Source organism: Thamnophis elegans, chromosome 2, assembly GCF_009769535.1.
Source record: "Thamnophis elegans isolate rThaEle1 chromosome 2, rThaEle1.pri, whole genome shotgun sequence".
Lineage (NCBI taxonomy): Eukaryota > Metazoa > Chordata > Lepidosauria > Squamata > Colubridae > Thamnophis > Thamnophis elegans.
In genome coordinates this window covers 117000453-117024148 of record NC_045542.1, presented here as the reverse complement: position 1 = coordinate 117024148, position 23696 = coordinate 117000453, and the positions used below count along the sequence as shown (strand labels likewise).

The window sequence follows — 23696 nt, the reverse complement described above, 5'->3', positions numbered from 1 at the left end:
GGAACCGGGCTGTGCAAGTAGGAAGCAAGCATGCCAAGCTCCATTTATGCAAGTGGCAGGAGCACACATGAAACCATCCCCTCTTCCCACCAACCCACGCTGCTGCCACTGCCACCACCGCCATTGGTCCAGAGAGCCGAAAGATTTGGGGACCGTTGATTTATACAATAGCTAAGAACTGACACAGACTTTAAAGTGTTTTATCAGTGTACTTACAGTACACAGTGAAATTAATTATATAGTTCCACACCTATAATTAAAGCTTCAGTATCATATGCATCTTACCAGAAAAAGAAACAAAAACGCTTCATTAATGTCTTACATCCAATAAAATAATATAGATAGGACACAAAGGCCAGATATATTGTAGGAAAAGTGAAAAGTGCTCTTGTTGTATAGTGCTTCTTAACCAAGAGTTTTTCTGTGATAGCCATTGTTAGGAGCAAGTAAAATAGCTGCCCTGTACGTATCATTGAGTTTACACATTGCCCTGAATGTAATTTGGCTGACTGTAATGTGTGAACCAGCCTTTGTGGTTTGTAAACTATGACTTACAACCTAACACAATGTGTGAACCCAGACATTGTAACTTATTCAACAACTTTTAGTTAAATAAATCACAACTTAGCAAGATGTGTGAAAAAGTCTGTGGGTCTCAGTGGGCGTGAAACTACATAAGCTTCAATTTATTTTAAGTAGACTGGCATGTTTTTGTTCAGTTAATCTGAATAAAGCAGTTGCTTTATTTTTACCAGTTTTCCAATTATGACTCCTATCTGTAATTTTATTCATTATCAACTCCTACTCCCAATATTTTAATTACATTACAGCTCACACATAGCCAGTGTTTTCTCCCATCTGTAACTCCTTTAATAGCTTAGTTTGCATTCCTTCTGAATCCGACATTCTAATCCAGAGTTATTCCACTCTGATTCTTCTCTGTTTATTTGTGATCATCATCACTGACCTCTTGATGTCTTTTAGATAAGGTACAGCTCCAATATCTGGCCGTATTTACCTATGCCAATTGGCATGGGGCTCTCAAGGAGAAATTGTTGGGTGGGAGTGGTTGGTGCAGTAACAGAGAAGGCATCACCACCTCTCTGCTCCAAAACATATGGAATCTGTTATAATCTTTAATCTTTTGTAATTTTAATCTGTTTTTTTTATATTTATAATTATTTTTATATATGAATGTTTTATTAAGTTGCCACCCAGGAGTCACTTCAAACTGCAAAATCAGCAATGTATATATTTAATGAATAAATAAATAAAAAATTGTGTCAGATGAACTCTGTACAGATAATCTGACACCAGAGTTTCGGACACACTGGCAGTGTTGATATAGCCCTAGGCCAGGGGTCAGCAACCTCTGGCTCTGGAGCCGCATGTGGCTCTTTCATTCCTCTGCTGTGGCTCCCTGTCATTGGCCGGTGCCACAATTTTGAGAAGAGCTTTCGGTTGGGAAAGGGAAAAGCACAGCGCACCAGGAGGAGACTCAATGGAGTTGGCTCTGCAGCCCCAGGCTGGAAGTGCAGTGTCTAGTACAAAGGGGACACAGGAAATCCATTGTTGTGATAACAGTGCGTGGCACTCATGATTTTCCATGAGTTTTTGATGGTGCCTGCTTTCAAGTGAGGGGCTCACCAGCAAATTCTTTCAGCAGTTGCAGTTTCTAGTTTCCTTGGCTGGATATCATAGTGTTGTAGTGTTCCTTTCAGTGTCTTTGTAGCTTTCAAAGTCTCTTCCCAGACTCCAGTATGTTATAGACCAACTGGCAAGGCATATGATAGTCATTTGTTCTGATGGCATGTCCCACCCATCTCATGTGGGCTGTGATAATCAGGGACTCAATCCAAGACTTCTATGTTGGAGACATAGCCTTGCCACCAAGCTTGCACTCAATCCGGACAAGACAGAGTGGCTTGTGTGTTTTCCTCCCAACAATTGGCCAGATATTCCATCTCTCAGGCTGGGGGGTGAAATTGTACGCCCCTCAGACAGGGTTCGCAATTTGGGAGTCCTCCTGGACCCACAGCTGTCTTTAGAACACCATTTGTCGGCTGTGACCAGGGGGGCATTTGCCCAGGTTCGCCTGGTGCACCAATTGCGTCCCTACCTGAATCGGGAGGCACTCGCAACAATCACTCATGCCCTTGTGACCTCAAGACTGGACTACTGCAATGCGTTCTACATGGGGCAGCCCCTGAAGAGCATTCGGAGACTTCAGCTTGTCCAGAAAGCAGCCGCGCGAGCAATTGTGGGTGCACCCCGGTACACCCACGTTACACCTATCCTCCGCGAGCTGCACTGGCTGCCTATTGGTCTCCAGATACGCTTCAAGGTGCTAGTCGTCACTTATAAAGCCCTTCATGGTATTGGACCTGGGTACTTGAGAGACCGCCTGCTGCCAATTACCTCCACCAGACCTATTAGATCCCACAGAGTAGGCCTCCTCTGAATCCCATCTACCGGCCAATGCCGATTGGCTACCACCCGGAGGAGGGCCTTCTCTGTGGCTGCTCCGGCCCTCTGGAACGAGCTCCACGTGGAGATTCGGACCCTCACCACCCTTCAAGCCTTCCGCAAAGCCCTTAAAACCTGGCTGTTCCGACAGGCCTGGGGTTGATGAGTTCCCATCCCCACTCGAACTGCGTGGTTGTTGATTGTTTTTAAATTCTTTTGTAGTCGCTTGTTTGTTGTTTTTCCCCTTGTCTGTATTCCCTCCCTTGATTTGTGAGCCGCCCTGAGTCAAAATCCAACGAATGCTGAGGATGGAGTAGAGTGCACATGTGAAATTTCTCCAGCTGCTTGATGTGCCTTCAGTACAGAATATTTAGGATTCATATTCATACGACAGAAGGGATAATCAACGATGAAATCCAAATCCCAGCTTTGTGGAGTTTCAGCTTTGTGAAGATATGTTGTGTTGAGTTCTCTAGTACACAGCTGCCCCAGTGCCTGGGTGGTCTTGCTGATTCAGGAGTCAATTTCTTTGTCCAAAGACCCATTACTTGAGATGATGCTTCCCAAGTATTTGAAGCTGTTCACATTTGTCAGTTGGGTATTGTTAACAGGGATTTTTGATTCTATGAACCTGGTGTCTGGCAGGGATTGGTAAAGTACTTCAGTCCATTTCAGGCTGATGGTGATGCCCAGTGGTGGGTTTCAAATTTTTTTAGAACCTCTTCTGTAGGTGTTTAATTGTTAAAACTATTCCACACATTCTTGACTCTGAAAACTGGTTTTCTTTTAAGAGATCATCTCCAAGACCATTGCATCTACCTATTAATAGAGAATAAATATACAATGAAGTTCCTTCTTCATACACAATATTTATCAATTTACCAAGTCCTCTGCTTCTGAGCCTCTCTGTAGTATCAAGCAGGCTCCCACTGAAGAAGAATGGGAGATGAAAACATAAGGCAATTGCTATTAATCTTAAATAATATCTCAGCTAGGGCTGCACAAAAATGGCAAATAGACAAGGAAGGGAAAGGCAACTCATGACTGAAACTTCTCTTCTGTAGATGCCCTAGTTCTTGAGTGACTCTAACTCTTCATTTTTAATGAAGTCTTAAAATCACAGTTGTTGAATATGTTTTTAAGTACAGACTATGTCATTACATCTTTAATACTTCTGGTGTCAATTTGGTTGTTTTTATTTTGTCTTTTAATTGTAAACTACCATAAAACCTAATAAATAATAATCAGGTGGCAATGCATAGCTGCTATGTTTGTACCCATTCCATTAGCACTGCATTTGCTCTATATGTCTTCCAAATATTGTTGCTTGAATTGTCCCTCTATTCCTCTCTTCTGTTTTCTGCACACAGAGTAAACATGGATCCTTGCACATGGCAAGTTTTTTTGTTTACAAGGGCTAGCATTCAGCTTCAACACAAACACTTAACCTTTACAGGATCATAGCCTGGATGTATGGAGCACCTTTACATACATTACATTTTGGATGAGAGGAGGGTAAAACATAAGCAATACAGGTAGTCCTCAGCTTATAACCATAATTTGGACTGGAGTTGCATCACTAAGCAAGACAATTGTTAAATGAGTCACGTTTGATTTTATAATCACATTTTTGCTGTGATCATTAAGCAAATCACAGTTGTTAATTGAACCCCACAGTTGTTAAGTGAATCCAGCTTCTTCCATTGACCTTGCTTGTTGGAATCTGGCTGAGAAAATCACAAATAATGATCTGCAACCATCATAAATAAATAGATGCCAATTGCAAAGTATGATGAACCAGTTCCTGGCACGTCAGGAAGGGAATTAGTCAGTGTTCCAAGTAGCCATTTGAGAGGGATTTGGCTAAAGCACAGCTGCAGCAGGACAGCCCTGAGATATCAGATGGAGAAAGCATGTACCTAGCTGCAGCTGGTCAGGGATGATGAAGAGGAACTGCCTTCTGCACTGATCCAAGAACTTGTATGGCAGAGAAAAGGCAGGAGCAGCAAAGGTCAGCCTTACCCTTGATGGGCTGCACTGGAAGCTGGCTATTCAGTTCAGTAGACAGATGGAGGTGATGCTGGGAACAATGTGTTCATTTCTATTGTGTATTTTCTGGTCATTGTTATTCCTACATTGCTTTGGATTGACACCGTGCCTTGTCTTGCATCATGCCTTGTGTTGTGGATTTAATTTTGCCTGATGGGTTTATTTTGATTGGGAAATTTTCACGTGCTTTGTGAACTCATTTGCCATTTCTCTGTGGACTAGTTTGGTCTGCTTGTGGCTGGACTTACTTGGGACAGTTCTGGGTTTTTGGTGAAGGGAATTGCTGGGGAATATTAATAAACCCATTAAAACCATGGTTATGTGTGTGTATGAATGGGACAGTACACCAAGTGCAGTGGTGGGATTCAGCCGGTTCGCACTGGTTCAATCGAACCAGTTTTAAATTATCCCCCCACACACACCCCACTATGAAAGTGGATCCTGGGTGCTGCGCTGCAATGGAGAAATGGACAACGGAGCGGCCAGTGTGAGGGAAGGAGGCTGTTTTCCCTCTTTTTTCTCCCTGCTCATCTTCCTCCACTTTGATAGTAGGAGGGTAATCATTTGCCTGGCCAAACTAACTCCATAGTTTTCCCTACATTGGGCCCAGTTTCGATGGTGCTGCGAACTTAATTCGAAATTCCTCTCACTTTTGTCCACAGACTGACCAACACCCCCTGCATGCAGCTCCACGGGAAATCACTCCCTCCACTTCCCTCCAATTCTTCACCTTCCCACGCAATCTCTCGGGAGCATCAACTCTTGCTCAATGCTAACCTCCATCCTCATTCCTCGGAAACCTCACCTCTTAAAGGAGCCACATTCAGAAGGCTGAAACAGCTGTGAGACCAATGTGCAGATAAGTACCCCCGGAAACAGCCTTTTGGCAAAGGGTGGAAATTTAACAACCGGTTTGCCCAGGGTCAGGTTGGCCGTCATGGCAGGCTTGTTCCGCATGTGCGGCACAGCTGGAGAACGGGGATGGGCCACATCTCCCACGATAAGTCAACCTGACCCTGGGCAAACTGGTTGTTAAATTATTTGAATCCCACCACTGACCAAGGGCCTAAATTTTGATCATGTGACTGTGGGGATGCAACAATGGACATAAGTGCAAGGACTGCTTGTAAGTTTTGTCAGAGCTGAAATGGTTACTAAATGAAAGGTTATAAGTCAAGGACTACTTGACTACTCTTTGTTGTAACAGTTGAAATAAAAAAGAGAATTGCCCAGAGTTTTTCAAGTGTTTTTCTGCATTCTTGCAATTGTAACTGTTTTAAGAAGTGCTTTTATTTTCAAAAAATACAGAATCTATCCAATATTCCAGGAGTATCAAACTCCCGTCGTTACGGTGGAATCACGTGACGTGTTGGGACTTTTCCCCTTCACTAAACCGGGTGTGGGCGTGGCTAGCACGTGACACATTCAGCCCATAGGCCTTGAGTTTGACAGCCCTGCAATATCCTATTCGATGAGGGCAGCCACCCTAAGACCATCATCAGTAATCTACTTACTCTTATTTTTGATCCTGAGAGAGAATTCATATAGTTTAACATGCCTAGAAACTGGATTTACATATTGCACTAAGCCAACAAAATATATTAAAGTTTTTCAAAAACGTGATAGCTAATCCAGTAAATTATGGTTTAAACAAAGTATATTTCAGTTCATCTAAACCATCACTGTCCAACCTTGGCAATTTTAAGACTTGTGGACTTCATCTCTCAGAATTTCCCAGCCAGGTTTGCATAAGGGTGGCAAACTCAAGGCCCACAGGATGCTTAGATCTGGCTCGCGGGACTGCCCTGGAAACATAGGTGCCTCTACCAGTGAAAACAGAGCTCCATGTTCGCTGGCAGAGGGCTGCAGGAGGCCACCGCAGTCGAAAACAGAGTTCTGCCTGGTCTTGCCTTTCTCCGCTGGAGACAATGGATTCCACAGCCCCATCGGGGCTACAGGTGCCCCCGACATGAGTGTTGTCAAGATGGCCACACACCCTGGCCACCATACCCCAGGACAAGCACAATCTTTATGTGGAAATCAAGTTTGACACCCCTGAACTAAGTCAAAGTTTGCAAATCAGAATAAGCAACTTCATACATGCTAAGACAGAGAAAGGATAATCACATTTTTAGTTTAATGAACTGTAGTAACCAGCTTAATGTCATTTGCTTTGGTTTTATGTCATGTATGCAGAGTTCATAAATTATGGTAACAAGGACACATGGCTTAGTGCAATGTATAAACTAAGCCACTGTTTTTGCCTCTCTGTATGTTGACCCTTGGCAGAAAGGTTTCATTATTATTTTTTTCAGTTTTCTCCACAAAAAAGATTGTAGAAAACACGACAGAGATCATGTGGCGTCTGATTTACCCATTAAATCCAGTGGATTTAGGCAAGGCGCTCAAAAATGTGCAGCATTGCCTGGCAAAGCTCTGCTGCAGGACTAGGAGGAAAGTTGGCTTTCTGCCCACCAGCCCTTCCAGAAAGCGCTGAATAATTCTAACAGAATAATTCCAATTCTTGCAGATCTGATACTTGTCAGTATTTTGAATTAGCTGCATAGTCTGTAAAATATTCGCCTCTCTTTCTCTCTCCCTCTCCATCCAATCTATTTGGTTCATTTTGTTTATAACAGCTTATAAAAAATTGCCGACTGTAAATAACACGTGGCAAATTATTCTTCGTAGACCCAAACAGTGTAAAAAAAAAACATCCAAAACCCAAACCCTTTAAAGCCACGCTGGCGACCTCCAGGAAGCAATCCACTTTTGCTTCTCCGCTCGCGGTATAAAGCGCGAACAAGTGGGAAGGCATTCCCTGGATCCCGTCAATACGGACTTGAGACCGCCCTACCGTTTTCTCCAGAGAGCCTTTCCCGGTCTCAAAGGGCTTTTGGGAATTGTAGTCCTAGGGAAAAATATATTCAGCAGGTAGATTTAAAATAAAAAAAAGCCTCAGCGCGCTTGCGCGGACGTACAAGGCTTTGGTAGCGGTTACCAGTGCGTGGCAGGAACCGGAAGGAACCGGAGGTGGGGCTTCCATCAACTGACGTGTCTTTCTGAGGGAAGCGTCGGGAGTTGCTGCTGCTGCTGCTCGGCCCTTCCTTTTCCGCGTTGAGGGCGCCGAGATGGGGAGTGAGTATCGCTGGACGGCGATGTAGGCGCTGGCGAGAGGCGACTGTGGAGAGCAGTAGCGGGCGAAGGGAAAGAGGGAGGGAGCCCGCCATTCGCCGAGATGGTCTCGAGGAGGAACGGAGACGCTGCTGGGAGGGGACGACCAGTTATGGGGTGGGGAGGTTGAGGGTGAAAGACGCGAAATGGCGGCTTGGGGGAGGCAACGGGCGTCCTTGCCTGGAGATGCGGCGAGACGGGGGTCTGTGGGGGACGGACAGGCTGTGGAGCCCCTCTGAATGGTGGTCGCCATGTGCGCCCGCTTAGGCTGTCGGAGTCGGGGGGGAGGGCTTTTTGGCGAGACAGACGGTGTCGGGGGGGGGGCATTTCTGGGTGATTGAAGGGCGACTATCCCGAGACAGTAACTATTCAAGAAATAGTTCAGGGGACCTCTTCCGAGCTCCGTCCGTCAATAGGAGGAACAGTTCGAGGCTGTCTCCTTTATCTTGCAAAAATGGGAAGGACATAACAAAAACATTAAAGTTCGGACCAGGTTCGGATTTTCATCGGAGCCTATGTACACGCGAGATTGTTGGAGGTCAAATCTGAAATGTTTTGAAGTATTTTGTGGAATCACAAATAAAATACTCTGCTTTGTCGGGGGATGCAGAAAATATGACTTAAGCAACAGAATAGTCAATGCCTGGAATGCACTACCTGACTCTGTTGTTTCTTCCCCAACCCCTCATAACTTTAACCTTAGATTGTCTACTGTTGACCTCACCTCATTCCTAAGAGATCAGTAGGGGCGTCCATAAGCGCACCAGTGTGCCTAACATCCCTGTCCTATTGTCCTCATTTATTTGTTCCCATTTCTTGGGTTCTTGTTCAGGTTTATTTTATTCATGTTATCTTGTACATGAGTGACAAACTAAATAAATAAATACAATGGATGCTTTCACAGCAAATAGAAATGGGGTTAACTCTTGTGTAGTTGCAAACCGAACTGCATCCGATTATAACTTTGTGCAAGTTTAAAAGGTCAATTATCCCCAGAATATGATACATGATCATCCTGATTGACCATTTACAGCTGCTGTCAGTCTTGTGCTTGCTTCAGAAAACCTAAATCCCACATGAAATGCTGCGCTTCTTAAGTTCCCACTGACAATGTTTTGAGGCAAGCTAGAGTCCCTCCCTTCCCCCATGGGTTGTATTTGAACATGTGATGTTAATTGTTATAAACTTCTTGGCCCTTGATTGGTCCTAAATATTATCTATGTTCTTTCTTACAATTTGTTAGGATTTTAATCTTCATTTGTTACTGATCCCCCCCTTTTTTTTTACTGGCTTCCTTTTAAGAGATTTAGAAGCAGATCAAAAATAATCTTAATAACGTGCCTCATGTAGATTGATATTATCAGCAGTGCATTTGTAATAGTTTGAGTGATAAGCACAAGGTGACCTGAAGGAAGTCCTGTAGTTTTAATATTTGTGGAACATCACAGGTAATGCTGAAATCAACAGCAATCATCACAGTGCTCTTACAAATTGTTCTTGTTGGGAAATTAAAGAGAATGCAAGTTAGGTATGCCATTGTTATTACAAACTCCTTGTTTTGATTGTCTTTGACTTCAGAACACAGATTTAGTAGAGGTAACGACTTAATTTGTATATGATGTGATGATCTTCCATTTATTTTTCTTCAAACAGGACTAAGCATTATGTGTCTATCTGTCCAGATCATTTTCTATATTTGATTTGTTCAAGATCATAGAATCATAGGGTTGAAAGAGACATGGGAGGTCTTCTAGTCCAATCCCCAAAATATAGATAATTGCATAGATAACTGTATAGCTTAACAATTAATAGATTTTGAACAAGCTAAGATTTTTCTTTTTGATGAATCTTTGTTAATTGATGGATGTCTGCTTAATTTCTCAAAATTTTCTTCACAGTTAAATTTCTTGAAGTAATCAAGCCCTTCTGCGTTATCTTACCAGAAATTCAAAAACCAGAAAGAAAGGTAATATACACATTACAGAATTATAGTTTTGGCAGAATATTTATAAAAGATTAAAAGGAAGAAACATTTTTGTCCTTTTCCCTATTTTTTTAAAAAAATGTATTCCAAAGTTATTCAGTTAAACCCTCTAGGTCCTTTTAACATCTTATTTTAAAGGAACACAATAGTAGGGTTTGAACGGAAAGGCAAAAATGAATATCTGTCCTGCAAATGACAGCAGTATGATTAACTAGAATATAATATGTTTATTCTCTACCTTGAATAAAATGATGCATCATTTGCTTGATGGCAGAATTCCTGATACAATTTTCTCATTTGCACAGTTCAGGCTGCCAATCCAACTAGCAGAATTAAATGTTGCTTCTAGAAAAGGAAGGGGAAACAAGCTGTTTGTTAAAATGGTTCTTTTTCTGTCCCCAATAAATGGGGTTGGTTGGTTTTCATTTTGCCATAATATTCTGCCTGAAAGGCATCAGAGAGCTGTTCTTACAGTGGTCCTTGCCTAGTTAGCATATATGGAAAATATTTGGCTATCACTTTTGATGACATTTACTGAAATACATAGAATTTTACTTATAGATATCAGCATGACTATGCCTCTACTTATGATTTCTAACTGAGTGCCTATAGGAATTTATGATACCAGTAATTTCTTTGGGGTCAACTAAAGGATAATTTTAACTGGAAAGCTTTGTTTTTATCAAAGTTCTGCTCATGTTATTGTTTGTGTGTGTGTGTTTTAGTAAAAGCAATGTGGAAATGTTGGAAATTTAAATATATTGAATATATTGCATTTCTGGTTTCTAAATTACAGTAACAGATATAATCCTATATGACAGCAATTGGAGAGTCCCTCAGCCTTCTATTTAGCATTTTTGGAGAGTTGTCAGGGAAAAGAAGTAAAGAAGTATTGAACTTCTTGAAAGTCATGTACAATATTAGCTGTTTTTCTCAAGGATATGTCATGCTTTGTTCTAGCCAAATGTTGGCAATGACAATTATTTTAACAATTTCATCTCTTATTGTAGATCCAGTTTAAAGAAAAGGTGCTATGGACAGCTATCACACTCTTCATCTTTTTGGTCTGCTGCCAGGTATTCATTGAATCCTTATTCCTTGAATCCTTTCTTTAAAACCAAAGTTAAAGAGCCAAACCTATGATAATTTTGCTTAATTTTTTTTTTAAATCCAGATTCCCCTTTTTGGTATTATGTCATCGGATTCAGCTGATCCCTTTTATTGGATAAGAGTAATTCTGGCTTCTAACAGAGGTATTGAAATTCACCTTAATAATTTATTCTTTTTGCTAAATTTGATTTCTGTCTATCATAGCAAACTGGATTTCTCCTTTAAGTGAGTTAAGCATTTTGCATTCCCACTGACTTCAGTAATAATCAATATTCCATCTAATCAGTGGGATTTAAATATGCACTATTTTGGTTTGGATATTGTGATTGTAAAATGGGTTTTTGTGGGTTGACCATCATGATGCTGTCATTACAAATATAGAATATAGAAGGGACTGAGGCTGAGAAATTGATTGACTTTAAGTATAAAAAAGGAATTTCCATTACTTTGTGTCAACTCAATGTTATAGGACAGTCATTATTGTATAATAGTTAAGGCGCCAGGACAGAAACCATGATATTGTGAATTCTAGTTCTCTCTTAGGCAAAAAGCAAGGTGGGTGACATTGGGTCAGTCACTCTTGCCCAATGTTGACTTGAAGGCGTGTGTGGACATGCACACAGAGAATGCTATATATTAATAGCTAAGTGGATTGCCTGGAATTGAAGGAGAGAGTGAATCAGAAGTTATTGGTGTCGAGGGGTGGAGCTGACATCGCACCGATACGATGTGCGATCTTAGAGCTCCAAGATCATTGTCGATATATCTGCTGCTGGACAGTCCCTTTGGACCTAAACCATCCCATAGAGATGGTTATGGAGAAGGGCACATCCTGCTGATCCCAGGGACATCGCAAAGTCCCTGGTAGGTCCAGGAGAAGCTCTTTTTTCCGGCCACAGAGAAGCAGGCATTGAAGCTGCTGAAAGTTGGGACAGCTCCAGAACAGAAGAAAAGCGAGAGAGAAAGTGTGTCGAATTGGTGAGATAAATTTTATTATTAGAAAAGAGAACACCCAAAAAGATCAAAAGTAAAGTTAAAATTGAAGACAGAAGAGGTTAAGCGGTGAGATTAAGCCTGAGTCAAACTTAGTATGTTATCTTTATTTATTTATTTTTTTATGGATGGAACTTTTACAAATGCTTTTTACTTTTTAAACTGGACCGGTTTTTATTTTCTTCTTCTATTTTGCTTTTTTTAAATACTTATTGATTAAGACTTTCCCTCTTTTTCTCTTTTCAACGCTCTATTGAATTTTTTTTCCATAAGAACATTTTTCCTTAAGTTTGGAATATAAAGAGGGGAGGAAAAGCAGAGGAAAAGAAGTAACACTGCTGCTTGGAGGCTTGGAAACATTGTTTTTCTTGTTTTCTTTGAACATTTGATCTACATATCAAGGTTTCTGAGCTTGTTTATTGAAAATTATAGCGAGAAGAGCACGGACTGTTTATACAGGTGCTCCTCTGGAGTGCTATCAGTAGCTGGATTGGAATGAAAAGAAAGCCTTGACTTGAAAGAATACAGTGAACTTACTTGGAATTTAATAAAAAAGCTTTGGATGATATAGTGGCAGCGTTTACTATCTGGAGGAATGGCGCAACATGAAAAAGAAAAGGAAGTAACATTACAAATGATTATGCAAGAAATTAAAAAAATACAAATAAGAACAGAGAGCATTGAAAAGAGAATGGAAAATATTGAACAAAGAACAGAAAAATAGATGAAAAATTGAGAATATTTACCAAATTATAATGAAATTTGAGGATAGAGTTCAAAAAATTTAAAATGAAGGAATAATAGTGATAGTCAAACAAATGAAGTATAATGATAATATTGTATACAAACATTCAATTTGATATGTGATTTATATAAATTGCAAGTGATGACTATGGAAAGGAGGCACAAAAACCTTGTAACCAATCAACACACTGTATGTAATGGAAGATGGTTTTATGTTTTATGTCTTTACATAAAAAAATGTAAATAAAAAAAAGTTACTGGTGTCTTAGCAGAGCTAAAAGAGGCCATGTTTCCCTTTTTCCCTCTGCCTTTAATTTAATAAACTGCTGAAAACCAGCACCTTTTAGCTCACATAATCTGGTAAAACTCTCCTCTGCAGTTTGAAACATGCATAGAGGGAAAGTTGATAAGGTTAGTATAATACTAGTTCATATATTTTAACTCTGTTCTGCAGGTCATTTAAACAACTTTATTTTTGTGTTATATACTATTTATCATCTTAAACATTTTATTTATTCTTTAAATTTGTACTCCCACTTTTTGTTATTAGTTGGCAATGCAAGTTCCTACACAGGGACAAAGATAAAAAGCATGATTCAAATTCCAAAAGTTCAGAATTCTTTTAATTATGCCTCTAAATTTTGATTTGCCTGGAAATAATAGCTTATGTGCAAAATCTTTACAACCAGCATTTTCTGTATGTTTAAAAAGCTCTGTCAAATTATTATGCTTCAATAGGTTGGAAAATGTTGTTTCTAAAGGATGAGGCTTGCTCATTCTGCTAAATGAACTGTAATAATTCAGCTTGCCTTGCGAAAGCAGGTTCTTCTAATTTGATAATATAACAGAATGATCATTTTTTTGCAAATTGGCAAAGAATGGAGTTCCATTGCAAATTTAAATCTTTATCTTTGTAATGTCTTGAAATGGCCAGTTATCTGTGTAGGGCTGAGCAGGAAAGGATTGGTAGGTCTTTCATTCTATTTTTGATTTCCAACAGGTACACTGATGGAACTAGGCATTTCTCCCATTGTCACATCTGGTCTCATCATGCAGTTACTGGCTGGTGCCAAAATAATTGAAGTTGGGGATACGCCAAAAGACAGAGCTCTCTTCAATGGGGCACAGAAATGTAAGGAACAGGAAATTTTAAACAATTTTTATTCTAGTCCAGGGGTATCAAACTGGTGGCCTCCCGGCCAGATGAATCATGCGCGAGCCATGCCCACCATAGCTCCGCAAAAAAGAAAAACACTGTGAAACATCTTGTGATGGCAATTTAACGCAGCAAGTTTGACCCCCGTGTTCTAGTTCATGCAGCTAATAGACAGTGGACAATATAAATTGACCTCTCAAGAAATTTGGAATGTTAAATTACATTCACTTTTTTTCTCCTGTAATTCTTTTCAGTGTTTGGCATGATTATTACTATTGGACAATCTATTGTTTATGTAATGACTGGGATGTATGGAGACCCATCAGAGATGGGAGCAGGAATCTGTCTCCTTATCACCATTCAGGTAACTTTTAAATTATTAAAACTCTTCTGGATGTAGACCTAGGATCCGTAAATATTTAAAAGATTGAAATTGGGCCCTTTTGCAAACTTGCTTAACCTAGCCCTTTCTCTGCAAAAAGATTAAATGCTCTTGACAATCATCTGGAAGCTTCCTTCTTAGGCAGGAAATTTACTAGGGAAGGTTCTTTCTTCTGGGTGTATTAATGTAACAACCAAAGAGCTAAGATTTACACATTTTTCAACTATATGTTTACCCTTCCAATAACACTATTGAGAAGGTAAGAGACTTAATCAACTTGGTTGAAGCTGACACAGAAACATAATAGCCAAAAAGGCTGCTCTCCTTAATAAGTGATCTCCACAGCCAAGTATTTATAGAAATTGTTGTGCCTATTTAATTGTTTCTGTATTGTTTTTAATTAGTAACATTTTAATTGAAGTGATTGATATCTTATACATTTCTCCTTGTAGCTTTTTGTTGCTGGTTTGATAGTCCTTCTGTTGGACGAACTTCTGCAAAAAGGCTATGGTCTTGGCTCTGGCATTTCTCTCTTCATTGCTACTAATATCTGTGAGACAATTGTATGGAAGGCATTCAGCCCAACTACAGTGAACACTGGCCGAGGTAATCATTCTCTGAAGAGACATACCGTATATACTCGAGTATAGGCCGACCCGAATATAAGCCGAGGCAGCTAATTTTACCACAAAAAAACTGGAAAAGTTATTGACTCGAGTATAAGCCTAGGGTGGGAAATGCAGCAGCTACCGGTAAATTTCAAAAATAAAAATAGATACCAATAATGTTTTTGAATATTTATTTCAAAGAAAAACAGTAAACTAGCGGTGTATTCAATGAAATACTTCACTCATCTCATGATGCTGATGTCCCGCTGTGATGATGATGTCCCGTGCAGCCGCGGGAGCGATGTCCCGCCTCCTATGACACACGGCACAGTGATTCCTATCATTGGATCACTGTACCAGAGGAGGTGGGACATCGCTATGTGGCTGCTTGCCATAACAAGGAGGAGGTGGGACATCGTTGCAGAGCGGCAGGAGGAGAGGAAGGGGAATCGTAAGACAGCCCTGCATTACATTAGAACGTGAGGAGGGGGGATGGTGCGGTGCGCGCTGCGCGGCAAACTGACACAGAGGGAGGGGAAACTCACAGGGGCACTGGGACATTCACGAGTGTCACCCAGCGGCATGGCCCCGCCCCTTTTTCTCCTCCATTTCGGGCACATTTTTCACTGACTCGAGTATAAGCCGAGGCGGCTTTTTTCAGCCCAAAAAGTGGGCTGAAAAACTAGGCTTATACTCGAGTATATACAGTATATCAATGCCTTGGAAGTAAGCAAGAAAAAAAAACCTAAGCTTTTCCTATTTGTCCAGTATCCAGTGGCACAGCATTTTGAGTATCATCTGAAAAAGAAAAATTGCAAATTAATAAGGATAAGGAACCAGAGTACTGGTTTGCTTGAGTTTTTATGTGTTATGTTATCTTTAAGGAAACATGGCTACCTGGAACCCTGGATATCTCTGTGAAAATGTGTGTGTAGTGGTAAATTTAACTTGTTGGCAATTCATGCAAGAATTGGCTGAGTGAGAAACTTGTATCTCTCATTATCAGCAGTAATAATAGTTAAAGGAAACCCAGGGAGTTTTAAATGAGTGGATGGAAAACCAAGCAGCAAAGCATTGTTTTCTGCAGTTTAAATCCAATGCCTAGTTCTGTGAAGGTCCTGAACAATTCATCTTATAATTTGTACTGTTGATGTTTAAAGGTGCTTATGGAAAGATAAAAAAAATAGCCCAGAAACAGGAAATACATTATAATGCAAACTTGGGTTTTATATTTGTATTTGCATGTAAGGAAACTCCATTCTGTTGAGCAGACATAGCGTAGTGCTAATAATGTTGACTCCTTATTGACTACTTTGTATATTACACTTCAGCATGAGTGGTTTTTTCAAAGGTATTTCCCCAGCACTTGTGCAGATGAGACTAAGATTTGGTAATGCATATATTGCAGACTTAATATATCAGATAAAGCTATAGTTTGTTTTAATTGTAATTTATTGAAAAGGTAATTGTGACCTAGTTCACATAGAATCCTCAAACCATGCTAACCACAGTGGATCAAAATATGCACACTATATTATTGTATGCTGTTTTAATTTTAAAACAACCAGATTGTTTTTTCAGAAAATTGTTAGCAGTATGCAGCAAACCAATTTTGTGTGGATCAGGAATGCTGGAGAAACATTCCCTTCAATTAGGGAATTTATCTCCAAATATGTTTATAGTTCTTTTTCAGTCTTTCACAGAGGGTCCATTTATTTCCATATGATTAGAATTAGTAGACAATGATTAATGTAGCTTTATAGGCCTTTGGTTGCTTTTTATTATTGTTGTTAAAATTGTTACCATTTTATTTACATTCTCTTTTATATATTAATTTCTTAACCTATTTCTGTTGTTTTATCAGTTTAGCTTATTTCTTACTGTCCTTGTAATCTGATATTATAAATTAAATTTAATAAATGGCAGTTGTTAGTTTCACAGTGCGATTTACATTAATAGTAGTCACATGACTAAGAAGAAGGAAGTGTTGGGGTTTAATCTCATTTTTAGAGAATGAATCAATGTTAGGAGTAATTGGAGTATACAGAATATTCTAAACTGCCAACTTTTAAAGGCAAGGACTTTAAAGCATCAACAGCTTTTCCTATAGTAGTTAATAGTTTCTTCACCTGTTCATTAAAAGGCATGGAGTTTGAAGGCGCCATCATTGCCCTGTTCCATCTGCTGGCTACTCGCACAGACAAAGTTAGAGCTCTCAGGGAAGCCTTCTATCGGCAGAATCTCCCCAACCTTATGAACTTGATTTCCACCATCTTTGTCTTTGCTGTTGTAATTTATTTCCAGGTATGTAACATTTTAACAGTAACAGAGTTGGAAGGGGTCTTGGAGGTCATCTAGTCCAACCCCCTGCTCATGCAGAACTATACTAGGGAGAGATATAGAATGACAATTTAAAGTTTAATATATTATCATATTCTATTCAGGCCTGGAAAGATGTTTATTTATTAAAGCCATATAATTTCTGATGAAATGCTTATTAATACATCACCAAAATATGAAGTTAGAATATTTCCACAAGGTTTATTGGAGAAATGTAAGATGTACCATAGATTAGAAGTGATACTGTGTTAATGTGAGTTATCCTTTTATCTTGGTGTAAAGCTAATTGAAACACTGTATATTTCTTGCTAGCAGAAGTAAGATCATAATTAGAGTTGTGGTTTCACTTGGTGACCACTTCACTTAACAACCAAGTTGCTGGTCCCAATTGTAGTCACTAAAGAAGGATTACCTATATAAGCTAATAAAGAGAGGGAAAAAATGTTGTTTGAGATTGCTTTTTAAAAATAACCTTGATTTGATTGACCCTTGGGGCAAGTACTTTTGTGAATTACATTTTCTTTGTGTTTATATTTTAATTTCTTTCCCTTCGTGATCCACAGGGATTTAGAGTGGACCTCCCTATAAAATCTGCTCGCTACCGTGGACAATACAATACCTATCCAATCAAGTTATTCTATACTTCCAATATTCCCATTATTCTTCAGTCTGCATTGGTTTCCAACTTGTATGTAATTTCTCAGATGCTCTCTGCTCGTTTTAGTGGCAACATATTGGTTAGCCTTCTGGGCACTTGGTCTGTAAGTATTTTGTAAGTTCTTCTCCATAACTGTACTTAAAAATTCTTCTAGCAAAGGCACCCCAGAAAAGATAGGTTTACAGTACTATACTTTTAAAAACTTGATGAATTCTCTAGCCCTTTCTTCCAAGTAGAAACCCACAGAATTGCATTGTATCTGATTTTTATTTATTATTTGTCTTAAAAGTGAGATGGCCTTTCATATTGAGCCTTACTTAATTTTTTGTCTTATTATCAGTTCCTTTGTGTTATATTAGCTTTAGTATATTTTATTATGTTATGCTAACAATGCATGCAGACAACTTTGCAATGCAACAAAAGACCCATCACCATTATACATAAATATTGCTAACTTGACTAAATTGGTTGCTAGAAATTGTGTAATTACTCACTCAAGAAAGTTTAATCCAGTTTTGCTGAAAGCAATCTCTCTTCACTGTAGGATACCTCAACTGGCGGTCCTGCCCGTTCATATCCTGTTGGTGGTCTTTGTTATTACCTGTCGCCTCCTGAGTCTTTTACATCAGTTTTAGACGATCCTGTTCATGCAGTTGTTTATATTGTGTTTATGTTGGGTTCCTGTGCTTTCTTTTCTAAAACCTGGATTGAAGTCTCTGGCTCATCTGCAAAAGATGTAAGTAAACAGCATAAATCTCACATCTTTAGATGTATCAAAATGCTGCGGTAAGCACTTGAAAAAAAAATTCATGGAAAGGTCAAATTCAAACAGAACTATAGGATACGCCTCATAGCAAGTCAGGCTGTTGTATAAAATTTGGTATTGTTTAGTGCCTGACCCTGACACTCCAGCACTTTCCCCTATGCATCTGGAGATGCTGTGGATTTAATCTGGATCTGTTGCTGGATATATGCTAGAAAATAGACTTACCCTTGGTTCGTTTACCCTTGGTTACTTAACATCCAGGCCTACCCTCCACCCCCATCCCGCCAAATCTTGGGTGAAATAAATCCCTGGCTATGCTCATTCGCTAGCCATTCATTCTTCTCAGGGTACCAACATCTCTCATGTATGAATTTATAAAGGTTTATAACTCCTTTCTATAAATTATTCCCTGGGATTGAGAAGATGGCATTATGTTTTAATAAATCAAATATTTTTTTCTGTTTAGTTCCCATATTTTTGTACTATTTCTGATTTTAAGAACTATTGAGGTTCTTACATTTTTATAGCAACCAAATGTAGTGATTCTCTTCACAAAATGCTAATTTTTTTACTTATTTTGGAGTACAGGTTGCTAAACAACTGAAAGAGCAACAGATGGTTATGAGGGGTCACAGAGAAACCTCCATGGTTCATGAACTCAACAGGTGAGTTATAAATCTGTAGCGTTATTGCTATTTCAGCTTTCATTTGTTTTGGAGAAGCAGAAATCTACTTGCAGATTTAATGGCCTTTCTGTGCTCTCTCCTTGTTACTGAAATTCTAGTCTTAGAAAATGTTCTCCATAATATTTCTGAGAATGCCTGCTTTATATTTGTTAAGGCAAAGGCAATAAATTTCATGGTTTGTTTATTTTAAAACGGCAACTTTTTCACTACTGATGTTGATCTTAAACGAAATAAATAATCGCTTTCATGTATGTAACACAGAAATAAAAGGTACATGCAGCCTGGTTGTATTTTAATTGAATAAAATTGAATGCTTATACAGGTAATCCCCGAATTATGACAGTTTACTTAGCAACCATTTGAATCTACCCCCCCCCCCCAAGTACTTACGACCCAGTGCCGAAGTTATGAGGCCATCATTCACCCTTATTAACGACTGCAGAGGCACTGCAACATTCGTCCTGCCTATTCCCTTCCCCACTCCCCTGTCGGGTCTTCACAGGCAGGCCTGTGAAGACTCACATTTCAAAGATCTAGTGAGCTGTCTCCTCTCCAGGACAAGTGCGCCCTGCTCAGCTTCTCTGACTCACCAAGGCTGGCTACCACTTCTGGAATGGTGGGCAGCTTCAGTGAGCCTCCTCCAAAGGAGACTCCTCCAGGCTCAGTGTGCCGAAGTAAGGCTTTGGGGCAGCGAAGCTGCGTCACTTCACACCTCTCATTAGCGTGCAAACCCCCCCCCCCCAAAACTGGAATGACCTAATCTCATGGAACATCAGGTACCCATTCTCTGCAAAAACGGATGGGTGCCTGGAGTCGCATGAGACCATGACCCCAGAAGTTTCCAGTCTTCAGGTGAAAAGTGTTTGAGCGATCCTGGGACAGTTGGAAACGAAATGATTTGCTCTGTTTCCAACAGCCCCAGGGTTGCTCAAACACTTTTCACCCGGACGGAGATTGCAAGCTTAGCCTGCATGCAAATGATCATCAGGATCTGAACTTCCCTTCCTCAGACCAGCACATGGGTTCCCTCTCACACGCAGGGGAGGGAAACTTCTACACAGGAATTTCCTTCTGCATATGGAGGAGAGCTGCCTGCTCTCTTGGCAAGCAGCTCTTTCACTTTATTCATTTAATAACCTACCCCAGGGGTCCCCAACTCACAGGGCACATAAGCACGCAAAGTGTGAAATTAGGTTGCATGCATGAAACCATCCCCTCCTCCTCCTGCCATGCTCCAAGGAGCCAAAACCACTAATCTACAGTTTCTTAGAAGCTGCACCTGAGAGGGCTGAGATAGCAGTTGTTGAACAAGGCAATCACATGGGCACCTTGCTTAATGACTGCAACAATGTAAGAGTGTAAAGGGCAGGGTCAATTACTGTCATAAATTGAGGACTGCCTGTAGTTTGCCTAAGTATTTTCTGCAGTAGCTATGCCAGTAGACAATTTCCCTTAAATCTTTTGGCCTAACTTGTACTTTGTTGCTCTTCCTTTTTTAGATACATTCCAACAGCCGCCGCCTTTGGTGGCCTCTGCATTGGTGCCCTCTCTGTGCTGGCAGACTTCCTTGGGGCCATAGGATCAGGCACGGGAATCTTGTTGGCTGTCACCATCATTTATCAATACTTTGAAATATTTGTAAAAGAGCAGAGTGAAGTTGGCAGCATGGGAGCACTTCTCTTCTAAATGCAATATTGTCTCATGGACCTAGGGACTGGCAAAGAGTGTTTTTAAGTTTTTGAAAATCAGGTGAAAGAGATTAACAGTTACACAAAAACACATGGGCATAACGCATTAATAGAAACACTTCTTTTAAATGTGTGAATTTTTTTTCTGAAGCACATTCCTTCGGTTCAGACTTTATTGGTATTTAGTTGCTGTTTTATAAATAGCTGGAAAATGTGTAAAAAAACATTTTTAGAAAAAAAAGGTCTTCTGTTCTTTGTTATTGTTTGAAACAATTCTCTAAATTGGTTTAATCTGAGGGCCTTTTCTCCCTACTTCAGACTGCACAATTTTGTCCCTAAGTTGCTCAAAGGTTTTCTGGGTTCATTATTTAAATGAAGAGTGGATGGTTATTTGTTGCAGGGTGATATTTGTCTCTTTCCCTGGAGTGGGGTGGGGAAATTGAGACTCTTCCTTCCCCTTCTCAAAATCACCACCTAAATTTATGTGGGGGGCGGGGTTCTTTTGATAAGCACATACATTTTTTCTTCTAGGATACCACACTTAGAACATCCAGATGTCTAGTCAAGCAGAGTCTGTTTTCAGTGCTGACTACTGCCTTTCGACTGTTTCTTTACTTCTGCCTGGGATGATAATAGGTTCCATCTGTTGGTAGAAATCTCAGGTCATGTTACTCTACAGCAAGGCTATCAAACTTTGGGCCCACAGATCGGATGCGTCACGTCCTGGCCATGCCCACACCCAGTTTAGCGGGGGGGGGGGGGGACTCCTGATATGTCACGTAATGAGACACCCCTGCTCCACAATATTCAAGATCATGTCTTGCAATGCTGTACTGAACAAAGGCAGCAAATAGTGCCATAGAGGAAACCTGAAATTTGTTAATTTGTCTTGTATTTATTATTTTTATCTCTTGACAAGTGTCGAATGCAGTATTTCTCTTGGAAGTTACTGTACTCCTATTAAGTTTTATTTGCCATGAGATCAAAATAAATTCTAAGCTAGGAGGTATGATGTTAACTATTAATCTGCTGCTTGATAAGTATGTGGAAGCCATTTACAGTAGAACCTGCATATTGATTCAAATGCTTATTGTCTCCCCACCAATTGCTCTGGAATAGTGACTACAAGCCATGCAAATTCTTGTCCACCTAAGAGGGCCCCCTTTCTCTCCAGATAGTTTTATATGTTTTTCTAAGCTGAGGTGATGGTGCTTCTTTAGAGACCAAGTAGCCATTGCTTGCTTTCAGGGTAACACCTACCAAATAGGACAAGTAGCCATAACATTTTAAGGGTTATCCACTGCTTATAAAGTTCCATGAAGGCTTGACATCTGTTGAGATATATCATTGGTTGTAAGGTGTTTTGTGTATTGTACAGACCAAATTAAAACATGGTATAATGAGAAGCATGCAGATAGAATTAATGGTCGTGTTGGCTCTTGAAAAGAGAGCAATGAAGTCCTGGGACCATATTACGGGCCAGTTGTTTTTCTCAGTTTCAACATGTAGAAATTTATGCCTTGACAAAAACACCACACATATTGAAATTAGGTCAAAAACTAGTACTGAGATGAAAGTGCCAAACCTCTGGCAGTTCTGCCATTTTACCCAGCAACAAAATCCCAGGAGCAAGAAATTGCTAATACTAATGGTATGCAAGAAGCTGAGTGTAATGCAGTAAAACTGGAAATAAAAGCTTAGGATCTTCTCAAGAACAGATACAGATGGGGGAATTGGTAGATACTGAAGACATCTGACTGATAAGATCTCCAGAGCCAGCTTTGCTGGAGTGGGTTCTTCAGTTAATAGGCTGCTGTGACATGGATATATTTTGGGCTATTTTTAATCCCAAAACAAGCGAAGAACATACCTTATGGTGCTGTAGTGCAATTCATTTGTATGGTCGTCTAGCAGGCAAAGCTCAAGGAAAGAGTTGTGTTCTGGATCAATTGCAAATCTGAATTTACAAGGTTATCTTAGTACTCCTTTTCAGAATACTTGTAAATCAATCCTTAACTTCATGAAATATACAACTTTTAAAATGTAACTGATAGGTAAATATTACATTGTATATTGCATTTTTGTCCATCCCATCCTATACATTTTATCCTATGTACTAAAGGGATCAAATAAGTTTCCATCAATTTCAGAACTGGAGCAGCAAAGCATCAAATTGAAGTGATTTGAAATGTCAGATCAGAACCTTTGGATAGATTGTGTGTATTACTGAAACTATCCCCCCTTCTCAGTTGAAATTTACAAATTGTGGAGCACTTAATCTGATCTGCATAGCCATATTGCAGAGTTTGAACTGAATGTTGTGATTGAAACAAAATTATCTTCTTTGTGCATAAAGCATTATTCAAGGATTGCATCAAATATTGTAGTTTTTGCCTCACGTTTGAACTATGACTGCCAAACCAGTATTTTAATTGATGGTATTAACATACCATTAACTTTATGCACTACAGATAAGTCCCATATTTTTATTTGCACAGGCAATAAAAAGTTGAGATATCCACCACTGTCCCTCTTCTATTTCAGTTGCATAACATTTTAACTTCAGAATAAAATTATTTCCTTTTGCTATTTCTCGGTTCAGTTGTTCTTAATAGAGATAAACTAAGGTGACCTGAGATGAATCCTTTTGTAATTTAACCTTTTTTTGAAAGGCAAAAAAAAAAAGATGAGCAAGGTTTTCTTTTAATTGAATGTTCCATTGATTAATCAAACATATGGCTGCCAATCTCACGAAAAGTGACACTCAGTGGCTTATAACGTAAAAAGCAATACATATTTAAACATTAAAATGTAAAATCTGTATTTAGACATATTGAAATACAGCAGTTAATTGGGGTGCATTTGCTGATCCACTTGCCATGGTCACTGGTT

At 39.6% G+C, this 23696-nt stretch overlaps 1 protein-coding gene across 1 annotated transcript; it reads left to right on the top strand.

Annotated features, from left to right (window-relative positions):
• The first annotated feature begins 7547 nt into the window (after window positions 1-7547).
• SEC61A1 (SEC61 translocon subunit alpha 1) lies at window positions 7548-22210 on the top strand. The gene is made up of 12 exons (XM_032209569.1): window positions 7548-7653; window positions 9588-9655; window positions 10684-10749; window positions 10848-10926; window positions 13521-13652; window positions 13931-14040; window positions 14511-14664; window positions 16810-16970; window positions 17570-17767; window positions 18209-18400; window positions 19019-19095; window positions 20616-22210. The coding sequence occupies exons 1-12, from the start codon at window positions 7647-7649 to the stop codon at window positions 20800-20802; spliced, it is 1431 nt and encodes a 476-aa protein (XP_032065460.1). The 5' UTR covers window positions 7548-7646; the 3' UTR covers window positions 20803-22210.
• The last annotated feature ends 1486 nt before the right edge of the window (window positions 22211-23696 follow it).